This window comes from Balaenoptera borealis (genome assembly GCF_965194805.1).
Source record: "Balaenoptera borealis genome assembly, chromosome: 4".
Lineage (NCBI taxonomy): Eukaryota > Metazoa > Chordata > Mammalia > Artiodactyla > Balaenopteridae > Balaenoptera > Balaenoptera borealis.
In genome coordinates this window covers 63642012-63663146 of record NC_138861.1, presented here as the reverse complement: position 1 = coordinate 63663146, position 21135 = coordinate 63642012, and the positions used below count along the sequence as shown (strand labels likewise).

General features: G+C 33.8%; 1 protein-coding gene across 4 annotated transcripts in view; it reads right to left on the bottom strand.

Moving 5' to 3' along the window:
- LOC309627877 (UDP-glucuronosyltransferase 2C1-like) overlaps positions 1–21135 on the bottom strand; it is a 47517-nt gene that overhangs the window by 18659 nt on the left and 7723 nt on the right. For 3 of the 4 annotated variants that reach the window (XM_082390229.1, XM_082390228.1, XM_082390227.1), the window contains exons 2-3: positions 14917–15065; positions 7883–8014 (exon numbers count right to left, since the gene is read on the bottom strand). In XM_082390229.1, the coding sequence (XP_082246355.1) occupies positions 7883–8014; positions 14917–15065 (281 nt within the window). Of the gene's footprint in view, positions 1–7882; positions 8015–14916; positions 15066–20676; positions 21051–21135 lie in introns of those variants that run through there. The other variant, XM_082390230.1, reaches the window with a different exon arrangement.

Here is a 21135-nt window from a genome sequence, read left to right as displayed (position 1 = left end):
TAAACCATTGACGCTATAACCATGTTTACAAATGCTTGCAATAATTCTAATCGATAGGCTATCATCAGGTTAATTCTCACTTAGGAGATGAAGAAAAAAGATAACCTGTACCTGAAACAATTACATAGTGATGTTACTAAGCCATTCAGGTAAAGGGGATTTTTGAAACAGTTTTCAGAGGCAAAGGGGAGAGATGTTATTTACCTCACTAAGAAACTGTTAGTGCTTTGACCTTTGTTTTATATATATATGTATGTGTGTGTGTGTATATATATATATATATACACATATATATACACAGACACAGTAATATAGAATCAAGCATTGCCTTTTTTAATTATAGTAAAATATACATAATGATATTTATCATTTTAAAGTATTGTAAGTATAGAATTTGGTGGCATTAAATACATCTATAATGTTTGTAATCATAAGCACTATCTATACCCCAGATATTTTCATCTTCCCTAACATAGACTCTGTACCATTAAGCAATAACTCCCTATTTCCTCCACTCTCTAGCCTCTGGTAAAGTACATTCTACTTCCTGTCTCTTTGAATTTGACTACTCTAGACATCTGATATAAGTGGAATCATACAATATTTGCCCTTTTCCCACTTAGCATTATTTCACTTAGCATTGTCTTCAAGGTTCATGCATGTTGTACCATGCCAGAATTTCCTTTCCTTTTAAGGCTGAATAATATTCTGTTTTGTGTGTATATCACATTTTCTTTATTCACTCATTTACTATTGTGAATAATGTTGCTGTGAACATTGGTGTGCAAGTATTTGTTTGAGCCCCTGATTTCAATTCTTTTGGCTATATAGCCAGGATTAGAATGATTGGGTTATATGATAGCTCCGTGTTTAATTTTCTGAGGAACCACAAAAATGTTTTCCAGAGAAGATGCGTGATTTTGCTCTCCTACTAGCAATGCAGGAGGTCTCATTTCTCCATTAACACTTGTATTTTCTTTTTTTTTTTTAAATAATAGCTGTCCTATGTGAAGTGGTATCTCTTTGTTCTTTGATTTGCATTTCCCTAATGATTAACGATGTTGAGCATCTTTTCATATACTTTTTGACCACTTGTATATCTTCTTTGGAGAAATGTCTATTCAAGTACTTTCCCCTTTTTCAATTGGGTTTTTGTTGCTGTTGTTGAGTTGCAGGAGTTCTTTACGTATGGTGCATGTTAATTCCTTGTCAGCGATATGATTTGCAAAGATTTTCTCCCAATCTGTACATTGTATTTTACTTTCTTGATAGTATGTTTTGATGCACAAAAGTTCTGCATTTGATGTAGTCCAATTTGATGTAGTCCAATTTATTTATTTATTTTTAAATTTTTTTTGCTTGTGCTTTGGTGTTATATCTATGAAATTCTGACATAATCCAATGTGATAGTTTTCCCTGAGAATTTTCTTGGGAAAGTGTTACAGTTTTACTTCTAAAGTTTGTCTCTGATCCATTTTCAGTTAATTTTTGCATATGGTGTAGGGTAAGGCTCCAACTTCAATCTTTTGCATGTGGATATCAAGATTTTATCAGCATTATTTGTTGAGAAGAGACTGTCCTTTCCCCTATTGAACGGTCTTGCACTCTTGTTGAAAATCAATTGACTATATATGTGAGGATTAATTTCTGCATTTTCTTCTGTTCCATTGGGTTATATGCCTGTCCTTCTTCCAGTACAACAGTGTTAATTTACTGTAGGTATTATAGCATATTTCTAATTTCAATGTTTGAAAATGTGACTCCTTTAACTTTGTTGTTTTTCAAGATTTTTTTGTCTTATTGTAGTTCTTATAGTTCCATATGAGGTTGAGGATTGGATTATTCATTTCTATAAAAAAGGCTGTTAGAGTTTTGATAGGCATTGCATTAATCTGTAGATTGCTTTGGATAGTGTTGACTTCTTAACCATGTTAAACGTTCCTATCTATGAACATGAGATGACTTTCCAAGTATTTAGGTATTCTTTAATTTCTTGCAGCAATAATGTTTTGTGGTTTTCAGCAGCAAATATTTTACTTCCTTGATTAGGTTCATTCTTAAGTATTTGTTTTGTTGTTCTTGTAAATGGAATTTAAAACATTTCATGTTCAGAGTGTTCATTGACGTTTAGATAAACAAAACTGATTTTTGTGTGTTAATCTTGTATTCTGCACTTTTGTTAAGTTTGGTAATTAGTTCTAGTAGCTTTTTGTGAATTCTTGAGATTTTCTATGCATAGGATCATGTCATCTGCAAATACACATTGTTTTACCTCTCTCCAATTTGGATGCCTTTCATTTCTTTTTCCGGTATAATCCCCATGTTAAAACTTCTAGTATAAGGTTATATAACAGCAGTGAAACGATACATCCTTGTATTGTTCCTTATCTTAGTTTCCACCATTGAGTATGATATTAGCTGTGGGTTTTTCAGAAATACCCTGTATTATATTGAGGGCTTTTTCCTCTGTTCCTAGTTTCTTGAGAGTTTTTATTAGGAGAGAATGTTGGATTTTCTCAACTTCTTTTTCTGTGTAAGTTGAAATGATCATTTGATAGTGGTTTTTTTTTTCCCCCTTCATTATAATCATGTATTACATTGATTGATTTACTTTCGGTAAATCAATCAATGTAATATTTATTTACTTTGCATAAATAGCATAAATACTATTTTACTATGGTGAATACTCTTTTCAACATTCTAGTGGATCTGATCTGCAAATATTTTCTTGAGTATTTTAATATCTATATTTAGAAATGATCATGGTCCGTAATTTTATTCTTGTGTGATGTCTTTATCTGGCTTTTGTATCAGGGAACATCTGGCCTCATAGAATAATTTATTGTTTCCTTCTTTCCACATTTTTGGAATATTTGAAAAGGATTACCTTAATTATTCAATTCCTTAAACATTTGGTAGAATTTACCATTGATGTTATATGACCCTGATTTTTCCTTTTTGGCAGGTCTTTGATTACTAATTCAGTCTCTTAATTTGATATAGGTCTGTTGAAGTAATCTCTTTCTTTTATAGTCAGTGTAAGTAAATAGAGTTTTTCAGGGCATTTATCCACTTCTTCTAGATTGTCTAATTTTTGTTGTGCAACTTTTCATAATATCCTCTTTTATCTTCCAGTTGTATGAGATATAATTGACATACAGCACTGTGTAAGTTTAATGTGTACAGCATTATGATTCTACTCACATACATTATGAAATGATTCTCACAGTAGGTACAACATTAAAGAAATTAAAAAAAATTTTTCTTGACATGAAAACTCTTAGGATTTACTCTCTTAACAATTTTCACATATAAAGGACAGCAGTGTTACCTAAATTTATGATGTATATTGCATTCCTAGTACTCATTTATCTTATAACTGGAAGTTTGAACCTTTTAACCACCTTCTTCCAATCGTCCCTTCCCCAATCCCCTGACTCTGGTAACCACAAATCTGATCTGTTTTTCTCTGAGTTTGTTTGTTTCTTTTTTGTTTTTGAAGTACAACTGACCTACAACACTATGATAGTATCTGTTACACAACATAGTGATTTGGTATTTCTATATGTTTCAAAATGATTATCACGATAAGTCTAGTTACAACATGTGAAGATATTACATAGCTATTGTCCATATTCCTCACACTGTACTTAGCAAAATACATATATATGTAAAATACATGATTAAGTTGCTGATCTTTTAAGATCAAATGCATTTTAAACAACCTTGCCTTTTTACTTCCCTCACCACACTTACTGTTTTTTTTTGTTTTGTTTTTTTTTTATTTTTGGCTGCGTTGGGTCTTCATTGCTGCGCGGGCTTTCTCTAGTTGTGGCGAGCGGGGGCTACTCTTCGTTGCGGTGCGTGGGCTACTCATCGCGGTGGCTTCTGTTGTTGCAGAGCACAGGCTCTAGGGCGCACAGGCTTCAGTAGTTGTGGCACGCAGGCTTAGCAGTTGTGGCTCGTGGACTCTAGAGCACAGTCTCAGTAGTTGTGGAGCACGGGCTTAGTTGCTCCATGGCATGTGGGATCTTCCCGGACCAGGTCTTGAACCCATGTCCCCTGCATTGGTAGGCGGATTCTTAACCACTGCGCCACCAGGGAAGCCCCACACTTACTGTTTTTGACATCATATTTTAAATCTTTTTGTTTTGTGTATCCCTGAACTAGTTATTGTGAGTATACATGATTGTATAATTTTGTCTTTTAGCCTTCCTTCTAGCTTAATACATGGCTGATTTACTGACTTTGCCGCATATTTGCCTTTACCAATGAGATTTTTCCTTTGTAATTTTTATGTTTCTAGTTTTGGGCTTTTCTTTCTCACTTAGAGAAGTCCCCTTAACATTTCTTGTAAACCTAGTTTGGTGGTGCTGAACTCTCTTAGCTTTTGGTTGCTTGTAAATCTTTTGATCTCTCCATCAAATCTGAATGAGAGCCTTACTGGGTAGAGTATTCTTGGTTGTAAGTTCTCCCCTTTCATTATTTAAAATATATCCTGCCACTCCCTTCGGGCCTGCAGTGTTTCTGCTGACTAGTCAGCTTTTAGCCTTATAGGAGTTTCCTTGTACTTAACTTGTTCCTTTTTTCTTGGGCTTTTAAAATTCTCTCTTTATGTTTTATTTTTGCTGTTTCATTACAAGGTGTCTTGGTGTGGTCTTCTTTGGGTTCATCCTATTTGGGACTGTCTCTGCTTCCTACAATTGGAAGACCATTTCCTTTCCCAAGTTAGGGAAGTTTTCAGCTATTATGACTTCAAATATGTTCTCTGCCCTTTTCTCTCTCTCTTCTCCTTCTGGAACCCCTATAATGTTAATGTTAGTATGCTTGATGTTGTCACAGAGGTCTCTTAAACTGTCCTCATTACTTTTTTTTTTTTTAAGAGTTCACATATTCACAGGTTTAATGTTTTAATATAACTCCCTCACCAATTCTCTTTGTATCAAAATTTCAACTAGGGGTCTACAAGTTATGGGTGTCTATTTTTCCAGTTCACAGTAATGCTAAAGATTTCTTTCTTTTTTTTTTTAATCTTTATTGGAGTATAATTGCTTTACAATGGTGTGTTAGTTCCTGCTTTATAACAAAGTGAATTTGCTATACAAATACATATATCCCCATATCTCCTCCCTCTTGCGTCTCCCTCCCATCCTCCCTATCCCACCCCCCTAGGTGGTCACAAAGCACGAGCTGATCTCCCTGTGCTATGTGGCTGCTTCCCACTAGCTAACTATTTTACATTTGGTAGTATATATATGTCCATGCCACTCTTTCACTTTGTCCCAGCTTACCATTCTTCCTCCCCATGTCCTCAAGTCCATTCTCTACGTCTGCATCTTTATTCCTGTCCTGCCCTTAGGTTCTTCAAAACCATTTTTTTTTTTTTTTAGATTCCATATATACGTTAGCATATGGTATTTGTTTTTCTCTTTCTGTCTTACTTCACTCTATATGACAGACTCTAGGTCCATCCAACTCACTACAAATAACTCAATTTCAATTTTGTCTTTCAGCACTTTGAATTTATCAATCCACTGCCTTTTGGCCTCCAGTGTTTCTGATGAGAAACTGGCTAATCACTTTATTGAAGATATCTTTTAGGTGATGAATTCTTTCTCTTGTTTCTTTCAATAGTCACTCATTATCTTTGGTTTTCAACAACTTGAATATAATGTGTCTTGGTGTAGGTGTCTTTGAGTTTATCCAACTTGAAGTTCACTAAGCTTCTTGGATTTGTAAATTTATGTATTTTATTAAATTGGGACTATGTTAAGCCATTATTTCTTTAAATATTCTTTCTGCCCATTCTGCCCATTTCTCTCTTTCTGAGACTCCCACAATGTGTATGCTTATTCACACGATGGTGTCCCACAAGTCCCTTAGGCTTTGTTCATTTTTCTTCATTTGTTTTTCTTCCTCGAACTCGATAATTTCAAATATTCTTTCTTCAAGTTTGCTGATGCTTTTGCCTGCTCATGTCTGATTTTGAACCCGAGGTGAACTTTTCATTACAGTTATTGTAATTTTTACCTCTGGAATTTCTTTTTGATTCTTTTTAAAAATAATTTCTTTCTCATTATAAATATTTCCTTTTGTTCCTCCATCATTTTCTTCTCTTTCTCATTGTCTTCCTTTAGTTCTTTGTACATCTTTAAAAATGTGCTTTTAAAGGCTTTTTCTAGTAATTCCAAAATCCAGGCTCCCTCAAGAATGGTTTCTCTCAGTTTATTTTGTTCCTTTGATTGGGCCATACTTTCATCTATCTTTGTATGCCTTGTGATATTTTTCGAGTATTGTACATTTGCTTTTTATAATGTTCTATCTTCAGAAATCAGATTTGCCCCTTTGTTAGAGTTTGATTTTGTTGTTGCTGTTGTTGAAGTGTTTCTCTTTGCTAGAAATCAGGCTGAGGTTAAAGCTTTAGGTCTTCTCAGGTAGTTTATGACCCAGTGTTTTTCCCTGGACATGCACATAGTTTTCTAAATTCCACTGTTTGTGAGGTTGTTTTTTTAATGGTCTAATTCTTTAACGCCTGGCTCCCAAATGGAGAAAAAAGGAAAAAGAAAAAAAAAAAAGCTTATCCTTTAAAACCCCTGGAAGTTGCTTCTTCTAATGAATGTTGAAACAACTGTGCCCAGTTTCTGTGCATATACCTCAATGATCATGGGCAGTAATCAGCAATTAGAATGCAGAACCACAGTATTTGGAGGATAAGGTCTTTATTGTCTACTGGTTCCACCAAATTACACCAGGAATGCAGGCATGTTGGCTGCCATGGGACAGAGTGATGAAGACTTTGAAGCTGCTGATATTCTAAAGGGATGGCATTGACTAAAATTAACCACAGTTCCCACTCAGTTTTTCCACTGTGAGTTGCAAGTGCTCAGTTAGAGTCCAGAGTTCCAATGTAGTTACTTCAGACAGTTTTTGCTAGTACAATTTTGTTTAGGTAGAGAGACAGGTCTTGGTGCTTCCTAGTCTACCCTGGTTTCACCCCTAAACATTGTATTTTAATGCAATTGAAAGTTTAATATTTTTATGAAGATGGAATTTAGATTAAATATTTAAATGGGTGCGCTTCCACAAAACAATTATTGAAAGTAATTTGGTTATGAATACAATAATTATTGTGAGCATTTGTAACTTAAAGTTACATGCAGTTTTCTATTTTAACTAAATGTAGGGGAAAAAAGTGTTCATGGTAGTTTAAAAACAATGCCACTCAGTTATAACCTAGAATGGTATAAATAAAAAATTATAATTTGGGGGAACTTCAAGGAGTGAACTGCATAAATCTTGTACTGTATTATTAAAGATTTTAACTGCTTAAAATGAAGAGTATCTATTTAGGAGTATTCCAGGAATATAAGTTGTCAATTCCAGGCTCAACCATGGCCTGGTACAAATCCACTAATTATAAGGAAATATAGTCCCAAGGCATCCAGTGAATTAAGGCTGTATTTTTGAATATCTATTCCTTTATTCTCCATCAAAGTAGTTGTAACTTGTGTATATGCCTCAGATTGAAAAATGAACAAACAAACCAAAAAAACCCCAATAAACACCAAAAAACAATGTTAGATTACATGGAAGTCTTAAAACCTAGACACAAAGTTGACTGATTGTTTGACAGTAGTGAATGATCAAGTTTTAGGTCATTATTTAAAGAAAATTCTGCAATATGTTTTCCTGTTAGTAATGCCAGGTTTAAAGCAAGATAAGAATAAAATATCCTGTTTTACCATTTAATATTTTTTCTTTACAGTTCAGTTAAATTGACACTAACAATACCAATAACTTTTCCTACTTTTTTAAGCACACTTTTAAGGATATCTTCATGGAATTTAAAGTAGCTGTCCCTGAAAAAATAAGATTATCTGACCTTCTGCGGAATCTGGGCAAGGGCTGATGCAATCACATTAGACTTTTCTTCTGTGAGGTTTTTGATCATTGACCCCAGAGTAAACACCACAACTCCATCTTTTCCAGAGCTTTGAACAAACTCTTCTAACTCCTGTGAGGGAAATAGTCTTTGTTATTTGAAAGTTGATAGTTACAAGAATAAGTCACACACTTTTCTCAATATGTCTGAATTCTTATAACACTTCTGTTTTTTCATATGTTAACCATTTCAGTATACAAAATATGACCTGAAATCACTGGTTATTAAGCAAATTAAAAATGATTTAAATTGGAGGTTCCCTTCAGCATGATAGAGGGGAGTGTGTGTGTGTGTTTACAAATTATTGACTACACGTTATCTTCTCCCAATTACAGAGCTCTTTACATGTATGATTTAACTTAGATATATGGGAATCTTAAGAGATATGTATACATTTACAGATGAGAAATCTATCTCAGTAAGGTTAAGTAATTTGTCCAAGTCTACGCAGCAGTAGCTGGCAGAGCCAAATTTCTAGTTTAAGTTAAATAGTTCTGGTGCTTCACTTTATATTTAACTTTGGATGCTAATAAGATTATCATTCATTTTTCTGCTGAATCACAGTATAATGACATACTTTTGGTATATTTACTTTTTTCTGTTTTCTAAATTTCAATTTTCTTTTATTTTGGTTATATTTTCTCTTCGTATAAGCTTCCACAAACACATTTAGAAATGAGGTAGCCATATAAATTCCTGACCAGATAAGACATGCAGAAAGAAGTATAATGAATACTCTGAGGTTAACAGTAATATAATAGAAATATATGGCTTTCCATTAAAAATTAAAATATCATATCTAATTATGATGAAGTAAAAAGAAATCTTTTCATCCTGTGTTGAACTAGTAACAAAACGAATTCAACCAAATAAGAGAAGATAAAAATGTGTAAGACTTAAAGTGGAAAGACAAGGAAGAAATTTATATTAAGGAATTAACTCACATGATTATGGAGTTTGGAAAGTTTAATCTGCAGAATAGGTCATCATGCTGGAGACTCAGAGAAGAGCCATTGCCCTAGTTCAAGTCTGAAGGCTGTCTACTAGCAGAATTCTTTTTTTCCTTGGGAGAGTTCAGTCTTTTGTTCTATTCAGGTCTTCAACTAATTGGATGAGCCTCACCCACATAATGGAGAGCAATTTGTTTACTCAAGGTCCACATATTTAAATGTTAATGTCATCCAAAAATACCCCCACAGAAACTTCCAGAGTGATGTTTGGTTAAATACCTGGGTACCTGGCCCAGGTAAATTGATGCATAAAATTAACTGTTACACTGTATTTATAGATGGATTGACATAATATGTAAAGCTATCAATCACTTTTAATTTATTTTCAATTATATCATCATATTCTTCAGATACTAGGAAATATTTTAAAGATTATATAAAAATACATTTTCATAAATAATGAATGAATTTTGAAAAAGAAAAAGGAGTACTGGAGACTATTTCAATCCGATAATAATACACAATACAAAATAAAATCTACTGACCTGCTAACAAAGTGAACAATAGAATAAAGTAGTGAGGCCGGAAAGAGAGCCATGAGTATGTGAAAGCCTCCTGTATGATAAGATGATATCACAATTCACTGGGATAATCAGTGAGAAAATATCACACTGAGTGGATGGTTTATTAAGTGGTGGTACAATAATATGTTCATTATTCAGACAAAAAAGGGAGGTGAATATTTACCTCCTACTATGTATTATTTTTAAAAATCTGAATGGATTAAATGTATCATGTTAAAATATAATATTATACATTTAAAAATAAAATATAAGAGAATGTCTTTTTAACCTTAGTAAAGAGAAAAATATTTTAAATGAGATTCTTAAAAGTACAAATCATAATGTATAAAAATATGGATTTGATTACATCAAATTTGGTACTTTATGTTTAAAAAAGGTAATTAGAGAAAATATTAACAAATGTATGGAGTCATAGGAGAAGATATTTGCAATGGCTAGATCAAGGATTAATAACTAGATATTCTAAATTACAGAAAGAATTGATATTACTTGAAAAAAAAATTATCCAAAAAATATACTAAATATATGAGTTTCACAAAGGGAAAATAAGAATAACTGATAAGTTTCTGAAACAATGCTCAACTTTGCTATAAATGGAGATTACAAATAAAATTCATCAGTGTGATATCACTTTACCTCTATGAAACTGACCCATATTAGAAAATAGAATAATAATCAAGGTTTAGATAAGATGTGGAAGATGTAACCCCCTAAGCATTCCTGATGAAACAATACATTTTTATAGATATTCAGTGAAGTTAAATGCAGAAAAAAATTAAGTATGCCTATGACCCATGACACTATCATCCCACTATTGGATATAATTCTCAAATACATGCATAGGTTTGCAATTTTTCCTCCCAATATTCTTTGTTGTATGATAGATATGTGGACACAAATTGTCCTTTGTGGGGAATAAATACATATACCAAAATTCTCTGCTATAGTCAGAATGAATGAAATGGATTTACAAATAGAAACTTGGATACATATGAAAAAAATTATATAGACTAATAAGAATGAGAAAGTGTGAATTATAACATAACATCATTTATATAATTAAAAAACTCAAATCATTTCTACATATAGTTTGAGGATCCACAGTTATCTGTTTAAATTGAAATAAGATGATAAATATTAAATGCATTTGATTGGGTGCCCACTGGTTGTGGGGTAATGGAAGAGAAGAAGATAAAGAAAAAATGTAAGAAAAATCAACCAAAAGAGATGTTTGTCATGGGCTGATTATGGAGTGGAATGAACTGAGAGTATGATTAATACATTCTGTCGCCCCGAGATGCACGAAAAACAAAGAAAAACAAATTCTGTAATTCCACAAACATATTGTGGCATTCAAAATCAAACTGACATTTTTATCATGTTGTAGTGCAAGGGAAATTTTTCACTCCTCTCCCCAACATTTTCCTATGTCTTCCTTACAAGGAAAAGATGAAAGTCTGAGTCTTACTGCAGATCCTTAGTTGGGTCACATTCACTAGAGGATTGTTGTGCTGAGAGTTATAAGAACACACATACATGATTAACTGTGATTCTCCCTCTAGTTCTTCAATAGATGGGGTAAATTTTAAAAAGAAAAGACCCTGTTCCAAAGATACTGGCACGAAAACAGAAATATAGATCAATGGAACAGGATATAAAGCCCAGAGATAAACCCATGCACCTATCGTCAACTAATCTATGACATAGGAGGCAAGAATATTACAATAGAGAAAAGACAGCCTCTTCAATAAGTGATGCTGGGAAAACTGGACAGCTACATGTAAAAGAATGAAATTAGAACACTCCCTAACACCATACACAAAAATAAACTCAAAATGGATTAAAGACCTAAATGTAAGACTGGACAATATAAAACTCTTAGAGGAAAACATAGGAAGAACACTCTTTGACATAAATCACAGCAAGATCTTTTTGACCCACCTTCTAGAGTAATGGAAATAAAAACAAAAATAAACAAATGGGACCTAATAAAACTTAAAAGCTTTTGCACAGCAAGGGAAACCATAAACAAGACAAAAAGACAACCCTCAGAATGGAAGAAAATATTTGCAAATGAATCAACAAAGGATTAATCTCCAAAATATACAAACAGCTCATGCAGCTCAGTATCAAAAAAACAACAACCCAATCCAAAAATGGGCAGAAGACCTAAATAGACATTTCTCCAAAGAAGACATACAGATGGCCAAAAAACACATGAAAAGATGCTCAACATCACTAATTATTAGAGAAATGCAAATCAAAACTTCAATGACGTATCACCTCAGACCAGTCAGAATGGCCATCATCAAAAACTCTACAAACAATGAATGCTGCAGAGGGTGTGGAGAAAAGGGAACCCTCTTGCACTGTTGGTGAGAATGTAAATTGATACAACCACTATGGAGAACAGTATGGAGGTTCCTTAAAAAGCTAAAAATAGAATTACCATATGATCCAGCAATCCCACTACTGGGCATAAACCCAGAGAAAACCAAAATTCAAAAAGACACATGCACCCCAATGTTCATTGCAGCACTATTTACAATAGCCAGGTCATGGAAGCAACCTAAATGCCCATCGACAGATGAATGGACAAAGAAGATGTGATACATATAAACAATGGAATATTACTCAGCCGTAAAAAGGAACGAAACTGGGTCATTTGTAGAAATGTGGATGGACCTAGAGACTGTCATACAGAGTGAAGTTAAGTCAGAAAGAGAAAAACAAATATCATATATTAACACATATATGTGGAATCTAGAAAAATGGTACAGTTGAACCTGCTTGCAAGGCAGAAATAGAACGCAGATGTAGAGAACAAATGTATGGACACCAAGGGAGGAAAGGGGGGGTGGGATGAATTGGGAAATTGGGATTGACATATATACACTAATATGTAAAAAATAAATAACTAGTGAGAACTTGCTGTATAGCACAGGGAACTCTACTTCACTGTACAGTAGAAACTAACACAACATTGTAAAGCAAGTATACCCTAGTAAAAAAAAAAATAATAAAATAAAATATTTTTTAAAAGTTCAATTTTTTAAAAAAGTATCCTTGTCTTTATGTCTTTATTCTATATTGTCATCTATTGCTCTAATGTCAACGGTCAGGTTTTCAGGAATAACCCCTCTTCACAGAAGGCTTAGGCATCTAGTTTATAGTATTTTGATCCACCCCAAGTTCTGTTTTTCACTCTGGGTGATGTAATGCTCACAAAAAGCAGCCAGTAAAAAGTCATGAGTTCTTATTCCTTGACTACTAATGTGAGACTACTGCTTATGGAAAAGGCAAATCTATGGAGAAAGTTAAAAAATTGGTGATTTCCAGAGATTTAGGGACAGGGAAGGATGAAGAAGTGGAGTACAGGGAATTTTTAGGACAGTGGAGAGTCTGTATGAGAGTATAAGGGTAGATACATGTCATTATATATTTATCAAAATATAGAATGTACAACACAAAGAGTTAACATTTTTGTATGCAATGGACATTGGTTGAGATTAATGTGAATGTCGGTTTATAAAATGTAACAGATGTGCTGCAGGAGTGTGGGATATTGATGGTTGGGGAAGCTGTGCATGGGAGGGGGAAAGAGATAGGTGGAACTCTCTGTACTTTGTGCTCAATTTTGCTGTGAATGTGTCTCTAAAAATAGTCTATTAATTAAAAAAAACACAAATACTACATAAATCTGTTCCCTGAGATTAAACCAATGTATTTGATAGATGCTTGCTAGACACTGCATTGTACCGCATTCAGCATATGCAAATATGAACAAATCATCTTCCCTCACAACTGCTCCCCTTTCCCTCTTCTCCTCGTAAATGATAATATTCTCTACTAAATTGCCTGTACAAAAAATAAATAAAGAAATGTAAAGAAATGACATGTACAAAGAAACAAAAAGCCAAGGATTAATTCTGGAACTCTCTCCCTTAATCTCCAGCCTATCAGAAAATCCTATTGACTTTCTTTGTAAATACTTCCTAAACCTCTCCATTTCTACTCAAAATTGCTATCATATTGTAGTTTGGATCTCTATAACGGCTTGCAGGAACTATTGCACCTCTATCTCAGCTCATTTCCCTCCTTTAAATCTTGTTACATTCCAAACAATTCAATAGATAATATTTATGAAAGGGTAAGTTGTATCACGTTACTGCTTAAAAATTATACATTGATCATTCATTGACCTTAAATTTGAAGTAAAGAATACTTAGTATTGCCCATTTGTTTATTTATAACCTATCCTGCGATCACCTCTCCAGGCTCATTTCTCTCCTCTATTCAAACCAAACAGGTCACCATTACTGAACTTATGCCAGGATTTTGGGTGGGCCATCCATCTCTATTTGATCTTTTCTCAAACTACTATAATTTCCCTACTATGTCCATTTTTTAGACTAGGTTATGCAAAATAACTTTCAGCTCCAAAATCTCAGTGGCCTAAAACAACACCTTATTGTTACCAAGTCCAAGCTCGCTTTGCTCGCTGCAGGACCGGCCAATGAACTGAAGACCAGGTGTTGAGGCAAGGAATACGACTTTATTCAGAAAGCCGGCAAACTGAGAAGAGGGCAGACTAAAGTCTCAAAATAACCATCTTATCGGGGTTTGGATGCCAGTTTCTTTTATAGCACAGAGAGTAGGGGGGAGATGAGGAAGTAAAGTAAAAAGGCCATAAGTTTTGCAAATATCACCTAGAACGGCCAGCCTCGGGGAGGGGATGTGTTAATTTCTTCTTTCTTGTAGCCATCCACAGGTGGACAGGGTCTGGATGTTTGCCAGAACAAAGGCACTTTGGTTGAACATTCAGGCAGAGGGGTAGGGTTCCCCAAGGCAGGCCATTATGTACAGACAGTATCATTTTAGTGAACAAAAGCAGCGGAAAGCAAAGGTTAAAGTAAAAGAAACAGATCCAACATGTAGTCAAGATCTGGCTCTTCCCTGTTAACATTATTTCTTTCCCATGTCATATGTCCATCTATTGAGCTGCAACTGTTATATATATTCTTTAACCAGGACTCAGATTGGCAGAGTATCTACTCTGGAACACAGCCCCCAAAGACATCACAAAGGAAAAGAGAACTCTGGAGTAAGTGCACCTGACAATTAAGTGTTGGACCTGGAAGTGATACCTGTCACTTCAGTTCATGCTCATTGCCCTGAGAGTATTGGACGATTCCACTAAACTCAGGGGCTAGGGACATTATTGTTGTCAAATGTCTGGCATATTTGATACGCATCACTAATGATTACCACAATAATGCAGTAAATACTTAATGGTAATGTAATAGTCTAAGGTGGATAATTCCCATTAATTCCTGTGTCCAGGTTTTCAGTTTGAGGATCAAATACTAAAAAAATAATAAACTAGAAATGATTCCAGGAGGTAAATACTCAGAGAAGCAGAAAGGAGCACCTTAATTACCTTAGGCAGGGGCTTTGCAGGCTTGCAGTGCAGTCCTCCAACGAATTCAACGTTAGGGAAGTAAGGGAATGGAAATTCAAAATCCCAGTAAGTTCGAATCAACCACATTTCAGCTTTCCCCATAATCTCACATAATGTGGTACGTTTTCCTGAACAAAAATAGAAGACGATAGAGGGAAAACAATCTGATATGTTAAGTGAGACATGTTTTACCATAGAATTTTCTACGAAAAATCTTTAAAGAAGCAATATTAGTTCTATGCAACCCATGAGAAATCAATAGGCCTTTGCCCCCCAAGAGTACACAATACTGAGATTATGAATAACCAAACACAGATTTAAGTATGGAACAAGGCAAAAGCCTGCTGCTTTCTCTCTGCCAACAGACTCTTTCTGCTTGAGCTAAGCCTGAGCCCCACTCCAAGCTCAGAATCAACACGTGCTCCGAGCAATGAACAAGAAACTCAGCCAGTGATCCCAGCCTACTATGGTAGAGTCTCCTCGTCTTCTGGAATTCCAATTTATCTCATCCTCATTGCTCCAAAAGCCTCTGATATCTTTTAAAAACAGCTTTTGAAATTTATCCATCTTTTCTTCTGGTGTTTGGGACTGTGCTTCCATAACTAATTATATCCTATCAGGAATGGAAATCTTTTCATAAAAATTTAAAAGTGATTATTCCTTTGCTGTACATAATTATAGCTCCTGTTTTACAAGACTTTGTCCTCTTTGGTGAAGAGAGAGCACTGCATAATAATTTGGTGATGAAATATTTGCTATTTTGACATATTTAGATGATAAACAGTACAAAAGGGATACCTTTGAACTGAAGTGGAAATCAAGTGAACATTAACGGAATAAAAACTCAAATTAGTGACTCTGAATTAAATCATTTTACTTAGTTTGGAACCAGAGCTTCATTTCTGAATTCTATTCAATTACTGTGGTATAAGGAACCTTACCCAGAGTTTTGGTGTCCTTTTGAAATACGTACTCCATATCACTGATAGGAGGAAACCATAGCTATCTGGTTTCTCACCGCATGGCTTTTTGAATATTCTCCTTGATGTTCTAAGTGTGCTAAAGTTTTGATCAGAAAATATAAGGGTTTTGATCTGACCAGGACAATCTATCTATGTAAGAGATCACAAGCAAATCTCAGTAATTTAGGGGTTTTATTCTGGTAATGACAAAAGTATTCAAAATCCAGTTTCAGACCCAGTACAGACCCCATATTGGAGCCCTATTTGTATCAGCCATGGGTATAATTTTATTCTCTTTGTGTGATGCTTTACTCCCACACTTTTTTAATGACAGTTTTATTGAGGAATAATTTATATACCATACAATTCTTCTTTTTAAATAAACTATTCAGTAGTTTTTAGTACATTTATAACATTGTGAAACCACCACCATTATTAAATTAAAAAAATTTTATTACTTGCAAAAGAAATTCTGTATCCATTGGCAGTCATTCTTCATTTCTCCCTCTTCCCAGCCCGTGACAACCACTAATCTTCTTTTTCCTTCATTTGCCTATTCCAGAAAAACCTTCTTTAACTTAATATAAATGAAATCATACACTATGTGGTCTTTTTTGCAGCCTTCTTTCATTTAGCATAATGTTTTTCAAGGGTCATCCACGTGGTAGTATGTATCAATATTTCATTACTTTTTGCTGCTGAATGATATTTTTGTAGGGATATACATTATTTTGTTCATTCATTCATTAGTTGGTGAACTTTTGGGTTGTTTTCACATTTGTCTACTATGAATAATGCTGCTATGAGCATTCATGTATATGTTTTCTGTGGACATATGTGTTCATTTTTCTTGGTTATAAACCTAGGAGTAGAATTGCAGGGTCATATGTTTGGTTCACTTTCTTTCATATCAAGATGACATCTTTTTCCTGTTAATTCTCCACTACTGATTTAGTAATCTGGTGTGCTTAATGCTTCTAATTGAAATGAAGATAATGTTGTAGGAGAAATAAAAAAATAATTGATCTGAATAAGGAGATTGTGAGAAAATATCTCAGATTTGGAAGAGCTTTTCCAAATTTCCAATAGCAATGCCACATTTGATATAATGCTAGGGCATTTGTTGAATGATTAAAGGATTATTTACATCTTCAGGAAAGTGTGCCTACATTTTATTTTGTTATTTATTATTGATTTATTGTGGACTTTTTTGTTCAGGCACTGTGAAGTTAAAAACTTGGCATGTATATTTCTGTCTGGTAGAAAAGATCACCCCCTAAATTATGATTTTATTGCCCTATTAGACATTGACCATTTTTGTGTCTAACCCAATAGTATTATCCTAACATTCCTTTGTCTCCCAAAACGTTATATTAATATTTCCTCAAAATATGGTTTGAACCAGATACCTTCTTACTTGTTTCCTCCTCAATTATTTGAACATATCTATGACATGATTCAATTTATAATTGTATAAGTTATGAGTTATAGTGTTAAAATTTGAAAAATATACTTGGAATACATTTTATAAGGAAGATACTAAATTGATACTGAATGACAATCTATATCTAATAGCATTTTAAAATTTATAAGAGTAAAAGAAATTTTTTCTTCTATTTACCAAGCCTTTATTATTCTTTCTCAGATTATTGATACGTTCCTCAAAAGAATGTTCTAAGGTGCCAAGAGCTAGCAAGGAATCAGAGACAGAGTTATGTCCTATAACTTATGCCTCACTATAAAACAGCTTCCAAAACTGAGTACAAAATTGCTGGAACCAGAGGTTAACAAATAACTTCAATACACCTGTAGATCAGTCACTGCTTGATCCATGGCTCAGAAAATGTCAATAGGATGAGATTTTAAGTTATCTTTTTTCGGTTTTGCCTTTTGCAGCTTGGTCTGTGACTCTGGGTAAGAGGTGGGTACAGCAGTTTCTGTCCACATTTTTTTTTTTTAGGGTCAAGCCTAGAGATATAAGCACCTGTTTCTGTCACAGAGTGCCCAGAAAAATCCTCAGTGCAACATGTCGACCTTGATTAGGTCATATGCCTTTTTTGAATATATGGCATATTCCTGGGCAGCATACTTCATTAGAAGCACCCATATTGTTTGTGAGTTGTTGAAGAAATAATTTCCCAGAGGAAATTATGAACAGATATCCGAAAAAGAAAAAAGGAAGTGGCTACATAAAATAATAGATTGCAACTATAAGGGTAAATTTTAATTCTTTAGGAATAAAATTAATTTTTAGTAATGATAGGGTATTGGAGATACTTCTGGTAAAATTAGTAGCAAAGAAAACACTTTTAAAATTCATATGGAAGTGCAAAAGACTCCAAAGAGCCAAAGCAATTGTGATAAAGAAGAACAAACCTGGAAGCATCACACTTTCTGATTTCAAGCAATATTTTAAAGCTGTACTAATCAAAACAATATGGTACTGGCATGAAAATAAACCCATTGATCAGCCCAGAAATAAGCCCATGCATATAAGGTCAACTAATATTTCACAAGGCAGCCAGAAATACTTAATGGAGGAAGACAGTCTTCTAAATAATTTTTGCTGAAAAAATTGGATATTCACATGCAAAAGAATGAAACTAGACCCCCATTTTACTCTGCTACAAAAATTAACTTCCGAAGGATTAAAAACATAAATATAAAACCTGAAAAACCATAAAATTCCTAGAAGGAAACATAGGGGGAAAAGCTCCTTGACATGGGTCTTGGCAATGGTTTTTTAAATATGACACCAAAAGCATAAGCAATAAAATTAAAAATAAAAAAGTGAAGACTACTTCAGATTTAAAAGCTTCTGAACGGCAAAAGAAATGATCAACAAATGAAAAAGCAACCTATGAAATGGGAGAAGATATTTGCAAACCGTGTATCTGATTTGTCATTACCACCCAAAATGTCTAAGGAACTCATAGAATTCGACAGCAAAAAACAAACAAAGAAAAATGCAAATAATTCAATTAAAAAAATGAGCAAAGGACCTGAGTAGACATCTTTCCAAAGAAGATATTCAAATAGCCAAAAAATACATAAAAAGGTACTCAGCATCACTAATCATCAGAGAAAGGCAAATCAAAATCACAGTGAGGAATCACTTCACACCTATTAGGATAGCTGTCATCGAAAAGACAAGAGATAACAAATATTGGTGAGGATGTGCAGAAAAGGGAACACTTGTTCACTGTTGGTGGGAATGTAAATTGTTGCAGGTACTTTGGAAAATAGTATGGATGTTCCTCAAAAAAGTCAAAATAAAATTCTTACTTCACTCTCATGTCCACTGCATCATTATTTACAATGGCCATAATATGGCAACAATCTGTTTTCCAATGGATGATGGATAAAGAAAGCATGGTTATATAAACAATGGAGTAATATTAAGTCATGAGAGGAAGGGACAACCTGCCATTTGCATAAACAAGAATGGAACTTGAGGAAATTGTGGTAAATGAAGTAAGTCAGACTGAGAAAGACAAATACTGTTTGATATCATTTAGATGTGGAACCTCAAAAGAAAACAAAACAAAAAAGAAAAAAAACGTTTCAGAGAACAGATTGGTTGTTGCAAGATCCTACGGTTGGAGGGTGGGCACAATAGGTAGGTAAAGGTGGACAAAAGTTATAAACTTCCAGTTCTGAAATAAGTAAGTCCTGGGGATGTAATGTACAGTATGGTGACTATAGTTAATAATACTGTATTGAATATTTGAAATGTGCTAAGAGAATAGATCTAAAGTTCTCATCTCAAGATAAAAAAGACTTTTAACTATGTGTGGTGATGAATGTTAACTAGAGTTATTGTGACGATCATTTCACTATATATACAAATATAAAATCATTATGTTGTCTACCTGTGATGAAACAAAATGATTTTAAGGCAGGACAAGAAAAATTTAATGTAAAATTTTCTCTGCCATTTGAGCTACCACCCTGCTCCCCTTTAGTGTACATTTTGCATCTGCATTGTACATTAACAAGATCTCCTTAGAAGACACAGGAATGTCTGCTCACAAACAAAACAAAAACGAAACAAACAAAAAAGCCAATTTCCTGCTGGTGCCAACAAGGTATCTCCTTACGATACAACATTCTTTCCTTAATCCCCTAAAGGGTCACAGTAACTCATTACTCGCTTTGTTGGCCTATGGTAAACCATCAATACATTACTCTGATGTATAACCCTTTGATGTAAAACCCTTTGTCTCAAAAACATATAACTGTGCTTTGCCTTCTAATGGGTGAAGCATTCCTCAGAACTTTCTGAAAGACTGTCTCCTGGGTTATAATCCCCACATTGGCTCAAATAAAGTTTTTCATTTCTTAGATTGACTATTGATTAACTTTTTCATCCACACCTGAAATTAATACAATGTTATATATTAATTATATCTCAAAAAATCTAACTAAATACTATAAATAGGATACTGCTTCCTCTAAGATAACTAATATACTATGGAAAATCATCCTTAACACAATTAAATAAAAGCTTCTTTAATTAAAAAAACCAATTATGCAAAAGGAAAATTAAAGTGGTTACAGACTTGCTTAAATTGAGAAAAGCTTTGCGCTCAGGGTCAAAGCTCTCTAGTTGACCTCTAATGCAATTATGAATAGAACAATAACAAGATAACAATGAGATAAGTTTAAAAGTCTAGAAACATAGTCCTTTAGAGAAAAATCTTCTTTGTTTCTCCTTTGGAAGACAAGAGCAGATGAAATCAAGATATATTTATTTATTTTCCAGTTTCATGCTTACCACTTCCCAAGTCCAGGAATCAGTCAATCAAGCCTTGATAGGATGCAAACAGAAAGCCTGAGAAACAGCAGGTTAATCAGAAAAAAAAGAAGTGTATACAAGGAGAAGTAAACAAGAGAGAAATAGTCCAAGGTTATGGAACTTAAGCACACATCTGATTTGGGTTTTCCAGATGTCAGATTTGGGTTTTCCAGATACTCTGAAAAACAATTAGTAGCATCAAACAGAATTTATGGAGAAATATAGAGAATATTCCTTCTCTGATATATTTGCAGTACTCAATGATCTAAAAAAAAAGAAAAAGTTTAAAAAAAGAAAGAAAAAGAGTTGTTTTTATTGTTTTCACTCAAAACAGTTAAGCAACAGGAGCTTGGGTCCTCACTTAAAAAAGGCTTTTGTAAGTTTTCCTACAGTCAGATAAATATTCACATTTTACATATGAAATAAGAATCATTATTA